Source organism: Oryzias melastigma, linkage group LG24 (assembly GCF_002922805.2).
Source record: "Oryzias melastigma strain HK-1 linkage group LG24, ASM292280v2, whole genome shotgun sequence".
Classification (NCBI taxonomy): domain Eukaryota; kingdom Metazoa; phylum Chordata; class Actinopteri; order Beloniformes; family Adrianichthyidae; genus Oryzias; species Oryzias melastigma.
In genome coordinates, this window is record NC_050535.1 from 24,496,666 (window position 1) to 24,515,887 (window position 19,222).

Here is a 19,222-nt window from a genome sequence, read left to right on the forward strand (position 1 = left end):
TGGAGTTTAAAATATATAAAAAAAAAATCAAATAAATGAATAAATAAATAAAATAAATAAAAAGTAAAAAAATAAAAATTGCATAAATATAAATATGATACTAAAAACATTAACTATAAAGTGATTCACATAGAAGTTAAAAAATATATATATATAACAAATAAATCAAATTCAAATTCAGAAAAGATCAAATTCAATCACTAGGAAAGTCACGTAAAACCAGAATTAAAAAGGTGAGTCTTGAGTCTCTTCTTAAAAACCTCTACGGTCTCTGCAGCCCTGAGACTGTCCATCAGGCTGTTCCAGAGGCGAGGACCATGATGATGAAATAAAGCCTCACCATGTGTTTTGGTCCTCACCTTAGGAACCACTAACAGGCCGTGCCGGAGGACCTCAGGGTCCTCGAGGGTTCATACTTTAAAAGAAGATCATTTAAATGAGAAGGCCCAAGACCATAAAACATTTATAAACCATTAAAAGAATCTTAAAATCAATCCTGAAACGCACAGGGAGCCAATGCAGCGATTTTAAAACTGGTGTAATGTGTTCCCGCCCCCTGGTCCTCGTCAGAACTCGTGCCACCGAGTTCTTTTGAGATTTGACAGAGTTTTTTTAGGTAAACCAGAGAGCAGGGCATTACAATAATCTAAACGACTAAAAATAAAAGCATGCATCAGCACCTCTGTGCTGGCAAGAGAGAGGAATGGGCGGACTCTGGCGATATTTTCCTGTTCACCTTGTAAACCACTGATTTTCAGTACAACTCAGAGTCATGCCACTTACAGAAGTTTTCTGATGACTCTGCAGTTGTTGGGTGTATAAGCGGAAGACGGGGGGAGGAGGAGTACAGGGGCTGGTGGACAGATTTGTGGAGTGGTCTGGAGGAAATCAGCTGCTGCTGAATGTTGATAAAACCAGAGAGATGGTCATCAACTTTAGGAAGAAGAGTACTGCACCGCAGCCCCTTAGCATCCTGGGTGAGGATGTTAAGGTCGTTGAGGAGTACAGGTACCTGGGTGTGACCATCAACAACAAGCTGAGCTGGAGGACCAACAGCACGGCTGTCTACAAGAAGACCTGCAGCAGACTTTATTTCCTAAGGAAGCTGAGGTCCTTCAATGTGTGCAGCAAAATGCTTGAGATCTTCTACCAGTCTGTGGTAGCCAGCACTCTGTTCTTCTCTGTGGTCTGCTGGGGGGGCAGCATCACTGCAGGTGACACCAACAGGCTGAACAAACTCATCAGAAAGGCTGGCTCCATCATCGGCTGCAATAGGACACCTTTGAAGCTGTGGTGGAGAGGAGGACCCTCAACAAGCTGCTATCCATCGTGGATAACCCAGACCATCCTCTCCACCCAGTTCTGGACAAACAACGGAGCGCCTTCTCCAAAAGGCTCAGACCACTCCGCTGTTCCAGGGACTGCCACAAGAAATCATAATGATGTCTTAGAGTGCCAATAATGTTTGCCTTTAAATGACTAATAGTGGTGCACAAAAATTGTCTGACTTTATTGACAAAATATTGAGACAGTGAGGCTGAACTTTTTGAGTTCTGGCTCAAACAGGGACCTGGAGGGGGTCTGAACTGTGGGGACCAGACACACTCCTGGATGCAGAACCTTAAGTCTTTATTCTCTCACACTCTCAGAGCAGTCGCTTCACCTTTCAGTGTTCCTTCATTTCTGTCAGCAGAGCTGAACTAATGCAGATGTGCTTCCCGCTCTGACCCTCTTCTGTCCTTCAGGTCTGGACGACAGCCTGCAGCAGTACCTCCCATTCTTCCAGCTGCAGCAGATCAATGGGGAGAAGCTGCTCAGGATGTCCCACCAGGAGCTCCTGTCTCTGGGTGTGGACCGGGTTGGACACCAGGAGCTGGTTCTGGAGGCTGTGGATCTGCTTTGCTCTTTAGTGAGTCTCTGTGTTACAATCCCACCTCTGTCTGTCTGTCTCAATTCTATCTGACCTCCTGTTACTTCAGCCCTGATAAAACGCTAGCAAAGGCCTGCAAAAAGGCAACGGAACAAGCCAAAGAACAAGAGCTCATACATGAAATCCAGATCTTTCTGTTGAATTGAACCCAGAACTTCTTTGTATCTCAATTGTGTTTAGAAGTTAGAAGCACATTCGAGTATCGCAGTTCTCTGGGACTGTATATTTATACAGCACTTTCCCACCTTTAAGGACCAAAGTGCTTTATAGTTAGAGTCCCACTCACCCACATTCACCCTCTGGTGCCATCCTACACCCACCTGGAGGGTTTTCATTACAATTATCTGTTGAAACCAGAGCATGTATTGAAGACGAGACTGAGGGATGACATGCATCAAGAGTGAGTCATAGATGATGCGGTGGAGAGATTCCTTCATTTTCCTAAATAAAACTTCCCTCATAATCAGATATGAAATGAAACTGCAGAGCAGACAGATGTCTGTGCACCCCCCCCCCCACACACACACACACTGGGGTTGAATGATTGAATATTTGGAGAAAACAGATGCACTGTTCTTCAGGGATTTCTGCTATGTCAATCTGCCCATTTACTCAAAGGACCGACAGTGTTGCTTGTGGTGCCTGGAGGCAGTCAGGTCCAGCGTTGTGGGAGGGGCTTCCTCGCAGCTCCGTCAAGTCAGCTGACTTGTGGACTGTTGGCTAGCTGGAGATGTTTGTGAACGTTACCACGCTTCCAGCGTTTGACCGGCCCCACCTGTGCTGCGTTTACTGACTGTTGGCCAGTCAGAAATCCTGATGATGTCACTGTTTATTGAAACAGAACTGCGGGGTGGAGTTGGACAACCTGAAGACTCTGTTGGGGAAGATGAGGACAGCGCATCAGAACCTGATCTGTGCTGTGTCACAGCGCAGGAGGAACCCTGCCTACCAACACAAAAACTCCCATCAGCCCTCCAGTCCGTTCCTCACTGCTGTGATGGACTTGATCGGAGCGTCCAAGAGCCTGCTGGCTTGGCTGGACAGGTAGAAACACCTAGACTCCTAGAGATAGTAAACATGAAAGGACGATCTTTAGAAGAATTTCAGCCTGCAGCCACAAAGAGTCCAAAATAAATGCAGTTTAAGAACCCATGGTGACATCAGAAGAACATCAGAAATGTGTTCTGTGGTCCACTTGGTCTATGGTATGTCCCACCTCCTTTTCTTTTTAGGAAAAATGGGTCTGGGTTCTTATGTGTTAAACTTACTTCCGATTCCTAATCTAAGGTCAGCAAAAGCAGCTTTAAATTAAAGCGTTGAACTTGTGGCACAGCAAGTGTTTTTGTTTCTGAAATATTGAACTCTTTACCATCCTATGTGGTTAGCGTCCTTTAAAACCACTGATGTACATAATTAAGGCTGACAGTTAAACCTGAACTGGAACTTTGCTGCTTTCCCTGCAGTATTTAGAACCTGACAGCCTGGCCTGAAGCTTTTCCTCCAGAACAACAAGGTTTTTTCTTGTCCAGGAGTCCTGTGACCAGCCCTAAGGACTTCACATCCATCAAGAGCAGAATCATCCAGCTGTGCCTGGAGCTCACTTCCACCGTCCAGAAGGTTAGAGAGGCTCGGAGGTTATGTGTGTGAGAGCCAGATTTTGTACGCTTTAACAGAAACTCCTGAGCAGAAAACTGTGCTGAGAAGTGAGCAGTTTGTTTTTACATCATTTCAAAGTGTTTGTCAAGGAACAGAAACTGAGCAAAGTAAGACAGAGATACAATAAATTCAAGTTTATAAAAGCTAAGATACATCTAGACATGTATTCAAACAGTCATGAATCTGACTGGGAGCAGACTCTGTGCTGCTGCATATTTCTGCATACCTGGACACTTATGTTAGGCCGCATGTTATTTGTTCTTTAACATGGAGCTGGATGGCTTCTGCAGTGCTGTTCATCCCTGCATGTGCGTGTCACCCAGATATCCTGACATTCAATCATCTGGTCTGCTTGCAGTCTTTTCTCTGTGAGAGTTTATGGGGTGTAGCATCAATGGGAGGAGGAGGGCCAAGGGGCATGTTGATTATGATGTATGTCAAGTTCTGCTTTTGAATTGTAAAGAGCTTTGAGCTGCTCAAAAATTATTATTATATTAAACTGGCCCAATGTTATATAAATCGAGCTGATTTCTTTATTCACGTTATCATGAAATATTTACTTAGACAAATAACTTCCTGTTAAGCCTTTTTTGTGTTGATTGTGAATGTTATGACTCCAGTGTGTGTCTTCATCACAGGACTGCACTGTTTATCACATGGAGGAGAAGATTCTGGAAGTGGTGAGTCCAGGAATGAAATCAACACGTTTCCTCTCCTTGTCCAGCACACTGTGGCTCTTGCTGTCCACGTATGCATGAATGTGTGTGGGAGTGCATGTTTGTGTCATGAGGGGTGTGTATGTGTGAACAGGTGAATGTGTGCACGTTCAGACTGGTTGAGCTCAGCAGCATCTACTTCCTGTCTTGGATAACTTCCTGTTCGTGGCTGCTGTTCCTGAATCAGAGGAAGTTTGCTTTCTGTCTTTCCTCCTGACTAGTAAAAGCTTTTGTTTGCATTTTACAGCAGCAGTGGGTCTTTGTTTGCAAAGAATTTCGTGAACTTGAGTCCAGACAAACTTTTTGTGGAATAAAAATAAAAGTTTTTTAAATATTGTTGTATTATTGTTTTTAAAATCATGTAAAGGCTCTTTGAACACTGAAAGTCTATTCTGGAATCCTCCATGAGTTTTGGGATCTGTGAGAGCAGGCGAGGAAATGTGTAAAACCAGTTTTTGATCTGTGCTGTGTGACCGCCAACATTTTTGGAGCAGCTCAGCAGTGATGTATGTACGGAGGGAAGATTGCTTCTCTTTGTGTCTCGTCTCTATCAGCATGCAAAACAGGAAATTCATCAAAAAGTAGTAGTGTTGAACCCATTGATATATATGACTAGATTGGCCCTTGCCTATTCGCTGCCATAGACAGAGACGTGCGAGCGCAGGCGCCATCGTTATGTATTGAGTCATGACAGCGGAACGCAGCTGTTTCAATGGAGGACAGGCAGACATCAACACAAAAAAAGGCTGTCTCCCTCATTTCTTAACCGATTTTTACAAAATATGGCTCACATTAAAGCTTAGAAAATGATTATTCTTGTGGTATATTTAAATATGTATTATCTATTAAGATTAATCTGTAAATAGAGAAAGAATTGCGCCTTCTACTGCTACAGGTAATGCAAACACCCTTTACCACATTTTAAAGGCCTCGTGCAGTGGCAATTTTTTTTTTTAAATTTAGAAAGTCAATGGAATTTGGAAAACGAATCTGATAAAAATATTCACTTAAAATGATCCAGCGCGATTTTATTGATCATTTTATGGTCGTGCACAGCTTTAAATTTGGGCGATAGGTGGTGATGGGCGGGGGCTGAGCGTGACGTCACTTCAGGGATCCCAGAGTGTAAACAACAATGGCGGACGGTTTGAGAAGCGACGTAGACCACGATTTAGCGGATATTTCTTTGGATGAAGGTGATGAGCCTTCATCAAACACGGGAATTTTAACGACACAGGGTTTGGAGGGTGTACAGCCCTACCAGTTTGAACCGGAGGTTTCCTCATCTGAGGATACAGGGGCTTCGGATGACGATGGTAAAAGCTCATACAGCGATGGCGCCGAGAAGACGATCAAACTTGACTATTTAAAGGAAATAAAAGTCCTAACAAGGTTTCCGTAGGTGAACCTGCGGAAGGATCATTACCGGAAAAGGAAAGGCGCCGCCGCTGCCGCGGAGCGTCCTTTGTCGTCCTCCTCCAGGGCCGAGGCGGACGGAGCCCCCCGCCCCGCCAGGGTCCCCCGCCGCCCTCTCGGCCTCCCTCGCCCGCGTGCAACCAACCCCCGCGCGGGTCCTTTTTTCAGACGGCCGGCGGGGTCCTCCTGCGCCCCGCGCGGAGGCCACCCCCGCCGGCCTCACGGCCCCGGGAGGGAGTAAAAACCCTTCGTGCGGGCTCGGCTGCCGGCACCGGACGACCGTCCGGCGAACCCACGACGCCCCCCATGCCCGGCCCGGGGCCTCGGAACCGCAAACCCCCCTCAGCGCGGCGCGGCGGCCTCACCCTGGCCGTCTGGCGCGCGCCCGCCAGGTGCCCGTACACCCCCGTGTTCCTCCTCCGGAGGGCCGGGGAGGGCTCAAAGCCTCTCCCTGACCGAGGAGCGTCCCTTTCCTTTATTGAAACGGTAAATTCATGAAGGGAGACCCCCTTCTTCGGCACATTACTGCACCCAAATGCCACACTCCTATTCACCATTATCCCGTTCGAATCCCCAAATCCACGGCAGTCCAAATTCTATTATGTTAAGTAATTCCATGCCCAGAAAGTCATCACAACACTAGCGGATCTAGCGGTATGTTCCTGTACTGACGTCACACGACCTATGACCTACTTATCGGTGGCTGCCCAAAATCTGAGCGACCGCGCTATCTTTGAACGCTTGAAGAGAGTGCACGGGGCCGCGGGTGACAAAATAATTATACGGGGTTCATTTGTGACATAAATACTAATGTTTTTTTGCAGTTTAAGAAAAATCACGATTTTCACCGCACGAGGCCTTTAAATGAAACTACAACTTTTATTATTTTTGGATTACATACATGGTAAATTAACTTCAGTTGCATTCAAAATTTACCCTCAAATAGACGATTTTACAGTACTTTGAGAAAAAAGTTTCAGCTTGCATCTTGTGGCCTTGTGGTAGAGTGTCCGCCCTGAGATTGGAAGGTCGTGGGTTCAAATCCCGGCCGAGTCAGACCAAAGACTCAAAAAATGGACCTTCCTGCTTGACACTCAGCACTAAGGAGACTGACTGGGGGGTTAAACCACCAAATGGTTCCCGAGTGTGGCTGTGTCTGCAGCTCACCGCTCCCCCAGGGGATGTGTCAAATGCAGAGAACAAATTTCACACACTTAGGTGTGTGACAAATAGTGGGACTTTAACTTTAATCTTTAACCGATACATAAAAACATTTTTAAACTTAAGAACATGGATGAAAAACAGAAAGTTATTTCTGTCATTTTATCTTGTCAGAATAATCATTCTTGCTCCAATGCTTCCTTCTTAACACGTTCTTTCTGATCCTTATGTTTTTTTGAAGATGTTTTTTTTCCTTATCTCAAATTATCCCAATTATAAACTGACCAATCAGATGCTTCAGTAAAAGCATGTGGTGCCTGCTTGCCCCGCCCCCTATGTTTGATTGACAGCTTCTCCCGAGCCGCTTTCAGTGGAAGGGGTGTGGTATTAGTAGTAGTTCCTCTAAAAACGGTTCCCAGACCGACTCAGACCAACCACTGCCTACGGGTTACAAAATGGCGGCAGACGATCAGTTAGTGACGGAGAAGGGCCTTTTCTATGGGCGACGTCAACACCTCGCTTTGTCCAGTGAAATAATATGTTAATGTGTTAAACATGACGTGAAACCTGCAAGTGAACGGGTCCATAGATAAAGCTGATTTATCCACCTTATTCCTAGCCCCCATGAGCCTTTGCGTGAATTATGGGCGATACTTCCTGTAGATGCTGGAACTAGCATGTATTTACATTACAAGTGTAGAGCCAACAGTGCAATTCATTTTGTTTTGGATCTTTAACTACATATAAATGTGGGAACACCAGCTGTCATGTCTTAAAAGAGGCGATGTAACAATTCCAGTACCTGCTAAAATTGAGGGATTGGAGGATGACCTCAAAAAATGGACAAACATAACATGCAGTCACATTTTAGCTACTTCCTCAATTCAGTTGCAGCAGATGGCGAAGCTATTAAGCTAAAGCTATGAACAATCTTAAAAGCTCTGAGGCATATCAATACTTTCATATCATAATTCTTTATTTATGCCTATTTCTGCCAGAGTTAGCACACAGTGCTGATCAGCTGTAACGTTATCGCTTCACATGCTTGTGTTTACATGCTGCGAGAGCCAATGAGGGATGCATCGCGCGGTGGAGCTTTAGCCCGTTTCATGTTTTGACAAAGTCAGCTGCGGTTTAAACAGGTAATTTTGGAATAGCTGATACCAGGAGATGCAGCGATTACACACAAAATATCTTTTCTGCTCTTGTGACGCTGCTCTCAGGTCTCTGCAGTACTTGGCGTCTCTTCTTCTCTGGTGGTCTGGAGTAACCCAACCATAACGTTGGATACGGATTTTCCTCCGTGGGTACTTTATCCATAAAATGAAACGAACATACATATAAAGTCTTTGGTGGCTTCTTAAGATTTAAATTTGTCAGCCACATCCTTCTGACTTCATCCTCGCCCAGAGACGGTAAAATCTGTACCGAGGAGGGCAGCTGCTCTCCCTCTTCGTCAACAGCCCATGTCCCACACAACGCTCCTCAAGCCACAAATTTAATTTAGTTTGGTTGTTAGTACGACCACAAGCTGCACAACATGTACCTGAGCTGGGCAAAGCCATTGTTGAAACTTTTGAAGGATTAAGTAAAACACGCTTCTAAAGTTTGTATGCACCACAAAAGTTAACAAAATCGCCAACTTTCAGTGGAAACCAATAGCGCCGTGTAACTTCCGGTTGCTATAACGGAAGTTGCACCCATAATCCCTTTTTACATCACATCAGCGGCCTCAGGAATAAGGTGGATACAAGGCTGCCCCCTACAGGCCATAATAGGCAAAACACTTTGGAAAATCTTGAGTTGTCCTTACTGTTGGAACAAACCCTGAGTTTCAACTTGTCACTAAAGTGACTGGTTAGGTCTGGTATTGTTGTGAGCCCTGGTAACATAATAAGATGACAGGCAGGTGAGACAGTCTGCTGCCAGGCGACCTCCCAGGGAGAGTCGTTTCTTCCTCGGCTCTCAAATGTCGTCTGTAGATGTTAGCAGCAGTGGAAGGAGGAAACGCCTGATCTTGGATTTAAATGCTCCTCTGCTCTTTTTTGTTACATGAACTCTTCATTAACCTGAAAAAATGTTGCATTTCTACAAACTTCAGTCGTCCACTCCCCAAAAACCGTTTGTTTATATCCCAGTTTCTCAAGCTATTTGACTTTCCCTCATTTTAGAGATAGAAATAGAAACCAACTTTCAGAATATTCCTGAGTAAATCTGAACCAGGTTAACGGACCAGAAAAACACACTTTGGGCCAACTGTCTCTACAGGAGCATGTTTCATTCTCAGTTTTCTGAGTTTCCAAACCCTTTCCTGCTTCCCAGTCGCTCTCTAGAGCTGGGCAATACAGCAGCAAAGGAAAAAAAACAAACAAACAGATTCCTGACGTGGAAAATTTGAAGGGTCTGATACTTCATTTCCATTTCAGTCGCAAGCTCTTAACAGCGTCTGTGAGAAGACGGTCCAGGTGACCTCTGACCCCCCTAAAGAAGAGGTGTCCCTTTTGGAAGAGGTGCACATCACTGACATCAAGCCTGGGGAGGGAGTGGTGAGTTTAACTCTAAAACTGTGCTGAACAAAATTAGTATTAAAAATAAGTAAAGGATGAAATGTGTAACACGAGGCTGTAAAGAGGACTGTCCCGTCTAACGGTCCCGATCAGGGGCAGGAGTCATAATTAACTTGGGATTTAAACCCAGAAATGTGTTCTGTCTTAACATTTAGAAGGCTATTTATGGATATTTATGTTTCACCTTGCAGGGGATTTACATCAAATCCACGTATGACGGGCTTCATGTAATAACTGGAACTACGGAGAACGTAAACGCTGCTCCATCTGTCTGTCTGTCTGTCTGCTGCTCTGTCTGTCTGTCTGTCTGTCTGTCTGTCTGTCTGTCTGTCTGTCTGTCTGTCCGTCCGTCCGTCCGTCCGTCCGTCCGTCCGTCCGTCTGTCTGTCTGCTGCACTGTCTGCTGCTCCGTCTGTCTGTCTGTCTGCTTGTGTATTTCTGGTGTATTGGGGTTTTGCAGACACTTCTGTGAGCTTCTTTCTTTTCTCTGTTTCTGCAAAGTCTCCTGCAGATAAAACTCGGAGAATACATGCAGGAGATGAAGTCATCCAGGTCAACGGACAGACTGTGGTGAGTTCAGAGTTTCTCTTATCTGACTTCTCATTTCTGAGACGGTGAAAGGCCTTCAACTAAAAAAAAAAAAAGTTTAGATGACCATTTTAAAATCTCCATCAAAGGAGCACAGAGGCTTTAGTGTAGCAGTGTGTTTATGTAGCAGTGTTCATATCCAGAGTGACACCCTTGTGATGATTCACATCACTGAAGTTCTGCTGGTCTGTGTTTGGTCCAGGTGGGCTGGCAGCTGAAGCATTTAGTTGAAAAGTTCCGGACAGACTCTTCAAGTCTAGTGCTGGTACTGAAGAAAAGGCCTCCTGGGACTTCCAGCAGGTTTGCTCCTGCTCCACTAAGAAACCTGCGGTGGAGACCTCTGCTTGTGCAGGTGGGCTGCTCGTACCCTTGCTCTGTGCAGGAAGGGGTTTCTTGTGCACGAGCTTTAGTACTCCATGACCACTTTAGCTCTAGCTGTTCAATCATCTGGAAGAACCTCCTAAACTCCCAAAGTCTATTTCTCCTCTTCTTCATAAAGCCCCACAGCACTCTTCTTTTTTTCATCTTGCACCATTTAGTCCTCTGCTGTGCACTTGTCCTCTTCCTCACATCATCATCATCCGATGTTGTCCGTCTATACCCTCCCCCAGCCGCCACTTTGCAGCCACTGATCTCTTTCAGAATAAAACTTCTGCAGAAGATGTAATCAACTTGTTTGCTCCTCCCTCCACTATTATATTTAACTCGATGCTCCTCTCTTTTCTGGAAAAATACCTTCACCACCAACCAACTCTTTAGTTTTCCTGTCTTCTTCCTCTAAGTCCTTAAGTCTCGTCTGTTCTCTCTCTGTCTGCAAACACGTCTTCCTCCTCTCCTTTTTCCTCTGTTGTCCAAGCTCCACCCCTTAAGTCAACAGCAGTAGTCCGGTTTGGCGTTCACTTGGACCCCACCTGACCCACTGTGAGAGTTCTGTTTGCGGTTCTGATGATAGTTTTAGGTTGGATGCCCTACTTGACACAACCCTCTGCAGTTGTCTGGACCTTGGACATACAATCACTAGAATCTGCCTCCTTGTGGCTGCATTCAGTAATATTATTGAGCAACAATAATGTATAATAATATTTTTAAAGACCCTGTCAATTGTTCAAATAAAAGTAGTTTTGGAAATCTGGATTCGATTATTAATGTTGAAAAATACCAAGAAGTACTGTTGGTGTTTAACTTTAATGGTAAAACTAGAGGATTTCTAGATCATGGATGTAGAACCTGATGATAATCTGCAGCTGTGCTTTAGCAGACAGGTCTGGAGCATGGTAAACGGTTTCATGGCCTCTGGAAAGATGAAGGAGCCTTCCACTGGGAACTTCTTTAGTGGTTTTTGTTTGTGACGTCAAGAGCAAACATGGTATCAGTCCCTTAGAGATGCTTTTCAGTCCCTATCGTGTCCTTCCTTTTTCCTGAGAGTCAGTGTATGGGCAAAGCTCTAAATATCTGACAGCATCACTAAAAGATCTGCAGCTGAAGGGAGTTCAGCATGTGACCTTTGACTCCTCACCTTCTGTGCTGACAGAACAACAGGAAGTGTGTCTGGGGAAGATAGGCCTCTGAAATGAAATAATCAAAGAAAAGATGAGTGTATTGGTGAAAACTACATGACCCTGTACACATGAAGCCAACATTTCAGCCTGGAGGTCTGAGCAGCAAACATGTTGGAAAGATTCTGGAGATTGAAATTCTATTGACTCTGACCCCTGATTCCTTCACCAGGCCTCAAAGGCAGCCTCAGGCTTCCACAGATCTGCACTGCCTGAATCCACAGACTCCCCAGGGAAGAGAGAGAAGACACCCATGTTGGATTTGTACGTCCCCTTGTTTGAATCTCATGGACAGATCTCTCTGAACCGCAGAGTTCAGCTCATGACATCTCTTCTGTCTGCAGAGACAGAGAAGCAAAAGCATCTGCTGCAGTGAAGGTCCGTCCCTCAGATGTGAGCGCACACACCGAAGGGCCTCACCACTTCACCATAGCTGAAGATGCCAGGATGTGTGCAGGCCCTGACCCCCAGCCGCCGGTCATCCAGCTCAGGCAGCGCTCCTCTGCCCTCTGTGAGTCCAAACAGATCTTTCAGATCATGAGTTCTGGTTATAGACAGTGAGGCTGCAGTCCAGCTTAGTTTGAGCTGGAAAAACCAAAGAGAAGCAAGTCCCGTATTTTCACGACCATAAGGCGTGCATAAACGTCTAAATTTTCTCCAAAACATGCGGGGTGCCCTATAGTGCAGTGTGCCTACTGTGTTGTTTTTTTCTTTTTTTTTGGAAGGCGGATTACATGAGAACTTTGATGTTTTATAGCCGAATTGAGCGCCACTCACATGAAGCGCAGAGGTGTGTCCGTGCTCCCTCACTTCTCCCCACAAGCAGTAAATGTGTGGGAAAAAATCAATTTTTTTCAAATTCAAATTTGTGTTAATGATTTTACATTTTATGTCAGATAATTTGTTATTATTGAGGCAACTAGTGAACTTTCAGGCTGTTAATTTTATATGATCATTGTTTTACAGTGCTGGTAATTCATTTCCCTCCTTTTATTCAAATTTCCTGAACTTTTCTTTGATGATCAACACGTTAGTCACGTGCTCCAAGCGTGTACCGCTCGAATAAACACCTGTTGGGTCAATAACACCGCTAGAAGTCTCTCTTTACGGTCAGACGCTGCTCTGCGCTGCTCTGCCTCCCGCGCGTGTTTTCACCTGTCAATGGAGCAGGTGGAGGAGTGCACGAGGACCCGCCCACTTCATGCGGAAAAGAACAAGGCTGAACCAGCGCAACTATGTTTTTAGACAAAAGGTGCACGAACACACGCATGCACCCTCCCAGCCCACCCGCCGCAGCAACAGACCCCCTCGTCCGCGGCAGCCCACGCGGGCCGCCTCGGTGGGCGGTGGACCCGGACGTGCACCAGCAGGGAGCACCGATTCGTTGGTTTTAGTTCCAACACCGTGATCTAACAGATAACAGAAAAAACATCAATTGTGCTTTTTTTCACCATGAAGCGCTGAGTTGGCGACTCCTGCTGCTGTCGTGCGCAGCGGCCCGTACCGCTCGTTCCTATAACTAATATTGCTTTCTACACATTCTTACTCACTCATCATCCATCTGGCCGGGGGCGGGGCCTTCTGCTGTTTCTGTGACTGAGATAAAGGCTGTCCCGCATTAACCCGAGAGGAGGAAAAGTAGGAGACTTTTTTTATCATTGTCTCGACAAACATAAACAAAACATCACAGATCAGGAGAGCCAAGCAGGTTACCTGCCCTCCCCGCCCTCCCCGCCCCCTGCAGCACCTGTCTCTCCCCCGGCGTGTGGAGCGAGCAGACGCCGCTGAAGGGAGGATGTCTGTCTGTCTGCAGACAGAACCGCCGCGCTGCAACAGGACAAAGACAGTCGTAACGGATTCCTATTTTACTTCTTTATTTCCGATCGGGTCACTGAAAACAGCCCGTGCCAAAAGCTGAGTTCCTGATTGGATGATGCGATGCAGCACCTGTCAAACTCTGTGATCTGCTGTGAAATGAAGTCAGACTTTCGAGCGCTACGCGGCACGCGCTCTCGTGCTCTCCTCAACAGCTGCTTTATATGAGCCCTCCCACTATGGCAGGAAAAGTAAAGGGATTGGCTAAAACTTCACAGTACTGAAGAAAGTAGAAATGATTGACATGTCCAAAGACCAATGAACTTCAATGCACTGCTGCACTGTTTGCAGCAGCTGCTTTCGGTTTTGGTAGAACTGCATAAATCATTAGTGTTTCTGCGTGGAATCAAACTTCAGTGACCAACCCTAGTTTTACCATGCCTGCGCCCTATGGTCGTGAAAATACGGTAAAGAACTTCATGACATCTGTGATCTGAGCACTGCGTGATGTTAGAGCTGGATTCACACCTTTAAAGTCTGCACTTCAGGGGTAGAGTTAAGGGGCTGAAACAGTCTTTACCCTGCAGAGGATAAAGATTATCAGCTTGTAGCTTCTAGGATTTAACTTGGTGGTGTCTAGATCAGAGGTCTGCAACCTTTAACGCTTAAAAGAGCTATTTACAATAGTTGAATTATAACGTGCTTTTCTACATAACAAATTCAACAATACAATCTGTATTAAATCAAATCCTCCTGATGCAGCAAATTAACTTAAACTGAAAACAAATAAGTCAGATGATGTTTTCTATCATTGGAAGTTTGGTCACTTTTTCTTCATAGCTAATATTGGTGTAAATTCAAATTGTTTTATACAAAAGGTAAACATATAACTGCAAATAAATTCTGTATAAATGCTATCTTATCAACAACTAAGTACTGAACAGAAGATAAGAATATGTAATTTTTATATGTGTTCTAATAATAGTTGATTAAAGTTTTGCTCAGTCATCTGACATCTTAAAAATCTAACCACAAATAACAAAACTTAATAAACTAAAAAAATGAACACAAACAAAAAAAACAATTTATTCAAATTATTTGTATTTAACTTTAAAGCCAAAGAGCCTCAACAGAGGAGGGAAAGAGCTGCATGTGGCTCCAGAGCCTCGGGATGCAGACTCCTGGTCTAGATCATGTCAGTTTTTGCCACCTATGATCTTTCTGTAGATTGAAAGACTTTGAAAGCTCTTGCATTTTGCACCTCTGTTATTTTTATGTCGGTTCTTACTCAAGAAAAGCAGTTTCTTCTCTGGAAGCTTCTCTACTTGTGCTTGGTTCCAGGTAGGCCTCGACCCGTCTCCATGCCGGTTGAGTCTGTCTTGGGAGCGTCGGACTTCCCGCTCAGGCCTGGAGCTCATGGGAGGAAAGGTAACCTCTGCTGCAGGCTGCTTGCACAAACACCCGGCTTCCTCCGTGATAAGCTTCTGTGTGGTGTTTGTGGCTCATTATATGGGGGGGGCAGTATAGTTAAAACAATAGAAACTCTGAGAGGGAAAAAAGCAACATGGCAACATTATTTGAAATGCATGTATGAGCTTTCCATCCTCACTGGGAGGCCAAATGTTTCTCATAAGCTGCGTTTCCTTTAACTCTGAAATTTTGCAAATTGGAATTTCGATAATAAATTCTCCTAATGGAAACACCACAATTTCAAAAAAACTGGCATTTTTCAAAAAAAAGGTTTTGCGCTTAGAGGTGGTGTTATTTGGGGCGTATCGAAATAGACATTTTTCGCAATACTGTAATGGAAACACTTTCTTCTAAATAAATGCGCTTCTCGGTATGAAGTGTCTGATCTGAGCGCTGCAGAGTGGGCGCCACGAGAGGTCCCACAACGTTCACAGCTTATTATAAGCTGTGTATCATACGGAATGGTACAGCTCCTCCGTAAAATCACCAACCAAAGTTTCATCTTCGCTGCACTTTTCCAGCTGGCAGCCTGAATAAGACGTGGAAATCTCCTTTGAGGATGAGCGCGAGCGCCGTGACAAACTTAAATGGATCTTCATGTATTTTCAAACAGAAAAAAAAAATCCAGCTGTTCACTTGTTAGAATGGTTATTTTTTTAAAACGGCTTGAACGGACTTCTCACGTGCATCTGATCAGACTGTTAATGCGCGCGGGGCGCGAGCAGCACTTTAGTTACGTCACTCAAATGCTCCCTTTTAGTGAACCAAATAAAAAAAACACTTGTTCTCATTCATAGCCGTGTTTTTAATGACTTATCACGTGAGTTGGTTTGTGCTTTATCGCAAAATGAGGATTTAATGGAAGCAGTGTCCTTTCGAAACTGTTTTTTCTAATTTCGATAAAGTTTTGCGCAAATGTGTGATGGAAACACAGCTATAGTCTTTGAACTCGCCTTAGATTAAATTAAATTGTAGATAAAAATGAAATGAAATCTAAATTTGATTTTAATAATGGAATGAACAGGAAGGCTTTGGTCTCCTTGTGAGGCTCTCTAGGTGTGTTTAGGATGGCAGCAGAGAGAGCAGCAGCGCCTCCCTGTGACTCCTGACAGGGACTGCAGGATGCAGCGGACCACATTTCAGCTTTGACTCTGCAGCAGATTCATGGATCATCTGTCCAAAGAGTAAAAACGGACCTGCTGTCTGCTTCTTAACAGGAAGGGCGGTTCTGCACAGATGCCTGAGTAACGAGCGGATTGGCACTGTTGAGGAGGAGGAGCCATGCTTCCCCCTGCCGTACCGGGGGCACCCCTCTGTGCGCGGCGTCGACCACATCAGAGGCAGCAGGTGCTTCATTGACGCTGACCTTCACAACAGCGCCACCATGCCTTACCAGGAGGCTGTGGCCAAGAAAGCCCCCTCCTCCTCCTCATCGCCCTCCTCCGCTCCTCCTCCTCAGGCTCCCAGCAAACAGAGCAGGTCTCTGCTGGGCGGATGGCTGGCTCGCCTCCGGCTGCTCAGCCACTGACACCCCTGACCACAGAGGAGGGTCAGACTGTTGGATTGTTCCTCTCTAATGTGACTGAAAGTTGTTTGTAGTGTTTTTGCAGTTTGATCTCATGATTTTAACCTCAGCTGCCTGTCGGATCAAAAAGAGCTGGATACCCCCAGAATTCTCCAGGTTGAGTTTTCCTAAGTCAGAGCTGAGCTTTTCTGCCAGAAACCTGTTCTCCTCTCAGCCAGAACCAGCCTTCCTCCTGCTCCTCCTCTCCAGCTTTGTAGGTCAGGAACTCTGGACCAGCTTGTCTTTTTTTTAACGTTCTGACATTTTTATTTGTTACACGTCATGGACGACTGACTTTAAGTGATTTTAGGAAACTTGTCCACATTCCTGTCGTTTTGGTGAATTTTCTGGGCAAGTCTTTCAGGGTTTGTGTGAAAATGAGCTCCTGCTAATTGAGCTAACTAAAATCAGTTTGAGTCCAGCCTCTGCAGAGGGTGCTCGTACCTCATGGTTGGAGATTTCTGGTTCCGTTTTTCCGTCTGAGTTACAGATCACATGCACCGTTTAGGATGTTCCTCCTCAGGACTCCCCCAGGAACCTTTCCCCTTTGAGCAGCAGTTTTTCCTTCACTTCTGCAGTGTTTCTCATATCAGAGTTTATTTTTATGCTTTTCCATTTTAATAAAAGTTTTACAAAAGACTAGTATTCCTACAAAATGTTCCTTTGTCATCAACTTTCCATTAAGCCCTGTGTGTTTTCCATTTGTTGACACAGTTTCCAGAAGTTTGAAAACAGTAGATTGCATACAGAGCATCTGATTCGGTCTGTATTTGTGACAGAATCAAATGCTTTCCATGCGTTGGTTTGTATCCATGAGTGTGCGTGTTAAAGTGGCAACATGAGTGGTGAAGGGGGTATTGGACACACTAAATTTTTAAGTGCAGCATCACACAGAGTAGACCCAGACAGCGCGCTGTTTTTAATGTAACATCACATGGATTGTAATGGCGGTAACAGCTGTAATCTGTTCACACACTGCAATAAACACACCTGATTCTAGCGGAGTCGAGTGCAGCGTCTGACCGTCCAATGAGATGAGACGTTTAGCAGTGTTATTGATCCAACAGGTGTGTATGCTCGCAGTACACACGTGGAGCACGTGACTAAAGTGTTGATTATCAAAGAAAGGTGCAGGAAATTTTGATAAAAGGAGAGGGAATTAATATCGATGGGAGAGTTTTAAAAAGAATATCTTATAATATCAACAGGCTGAAAGCTGATATTTGCCTCAACAATAACAAATTGTCTGACATGAAATGTTAAATTAAAGTGAATTTAAATTTGAGCACGTGAATTTATTTCCACATTTATTGCTCTTTGAAGTGAGACCATTTGATTTACTCTTCATTTTGGTTCTTAACTAGAGCTTTTGTTTATTTGCTTATTTATTTATTACCTTACAGTGTAATTATGGTAAAGACACGTTGGTATTTATTGATAATTTTTTTAATGTTGGAAAGGTTTATACCATAGACATGTTTTATGGGAATTATTCTAAAAAAAATTAAGAAAAAAAAAAGATACATTTGTGCTTAAAATAATTATATATCATAAATTGCCAAAGTAATTTACTATTGCAATGTTTACCATATTGCAATACTGTTGGTGTCGTGAGCCGTGTATCATGAATCGCACCGTATGTTGAGTGACTCTGAGATTCCCAGCCCTCATATACTGGAACATTTTCACAGATATATACCCAGATATTGGGCTGACATACACATTCTCATTAAGTTTTTATTTTCCCAAGTTTCATGTCAGAACCGTCTCCATTCTGAAGTTCATTAAAAACAGGCTGGAGCATGCTCAGTCAGGACCACTTGGAGGCATTTATGCTCATGTCAACAGAAAAATAAAATCTTATGTCCACTGACTGTGAAAAAGTAACAAATAAGGTTTCAGAAACTTGCTAACTTTTTGTGGTGAATTATGCTGTAGATTCTGGAGTTATTATGGTGATGTTTCTTCGAGTGTTAAAAAAAAAAAAAAAAAAAGTTCAATTTTGCCTTTCTTTCAAATTTTCATACAGGGAAATATTTGATAGTTTTTATTATAATTATTTGATAGTTTGTTACTTATGCTCTGGCATTCACGCAGCAATCACAACCAGATAAAAAGAGCAATTATAAAATCAGTTGACAAAAAAAAAGAGCCAAGCAAGGCAAAGCAGCAGGGGATCACTGTCCGACCCTGTGGAGGACAGCAGGGGACCAGAGAAGCACCATTAACTAGGAGAAGCACAGGGTGAAGGGCCAAACCTACCGTCTGTGAGTCCTGAAAAATCGCATGCTGTCGGGTGGAAAGCACAGGAAACTCGTGTGCTTCAGCTCCACAAGTCATGGGTTCAGGTGCCTACTGAATGTGCCCAGAACCTGAGGTGTCCCCTCTCCTAAGTGTAGTGTGGCAGGCTCAAAGCAGCTCTGTCTTTAACAGCTGTGCCACACTCATGTTGGCAGAATTACCACCACCTGTGCAGCAGGTGCACCCATTTCTTGTGTAGATGTTGACATGACTGTATATGAAGATTCTTGGAGTCAACAGGTGTTTTACATCTGTGGGCACATGCCCCGCCCCTTCAGACTAGCATTCATACCCGACTGTAATGATAATCCCCCCACTGAGTAATCATACCATTTCCTTAACACTAGAATTCCTAAGCCTGCGCAAATTTACACAGGGAAGAGTCCCCCCCCCTTAAGTCCGAGAGCCCATTGTTGTGTCATGGTGGGTCACTGATGAGCCATTAACTTGCCCATGTATATGTTAATGCAGCATGTAGTACCT

The 19,222-nt window shown here is 44.5% G+C and overlaps 1 protein-coding gene across 3 annotated transcripts in view; it reads left to right on the forward strand.

The window, feature by feature from the left end:
- Positions 1-17,094, forward strand: part of cnksr3 (cnksr family member 3) — a 25,220-nt gene extending 8,126 nt beyond the window's left edge. The window contains exons 2-13 of one of the 3 annotated variants that reach the window (XM_024291581.2): positions 1,746-1,909; positions 2,772-2,974; positions 3,460-3,547; positions 4,225-4,266; positions 9,306-9,425; positions 9,638-9,697; positions 9,947-10,015; positions 10,236-10,385; positions 11,762-11,853; positions 11,934-12,100; positions 14,750-14,832; positions 16,092-16,264. In XM_024291581.2, coding sequence (XP_024147349.1) covers positions 1,746-1,909; positions 2,772-2,974; positions 3,460-3,547; positions 4,225-4,266; positions 9,306-9,425; positions 9,638-9,697; positions 9,947-10,015; positions 10,236-10,385; positions 11,762-11,853; positions 11,934-12,100; positions 14,750-14,832; positions 16,092-16,118 — 1,265 coding nt within the window. In that variant the 3' untranslated portion in view covers positions 16,119-16,264. Of the gene's footprint in view, positions 1-1,745; positions 1,910-2,771; positions 2,975-3,459; positions 3,548-4,224; positions 4,267-9,305; positions 9,426-9,637; positions 9,698-9,946; positions 10,016-10,235; positions 10,386-11,761; positions 11,854-11,933; positions 12,101-14,745; positions 14,833-16,091 lie in introns of all 3 variants that reach the window. The other 2 variants (XM_024291579.2, XM_024291580.2) reach the window with 2 other exon arrangements.
- Positions 17,095-19,222: the final 2,128 nt, after the last annotated feature.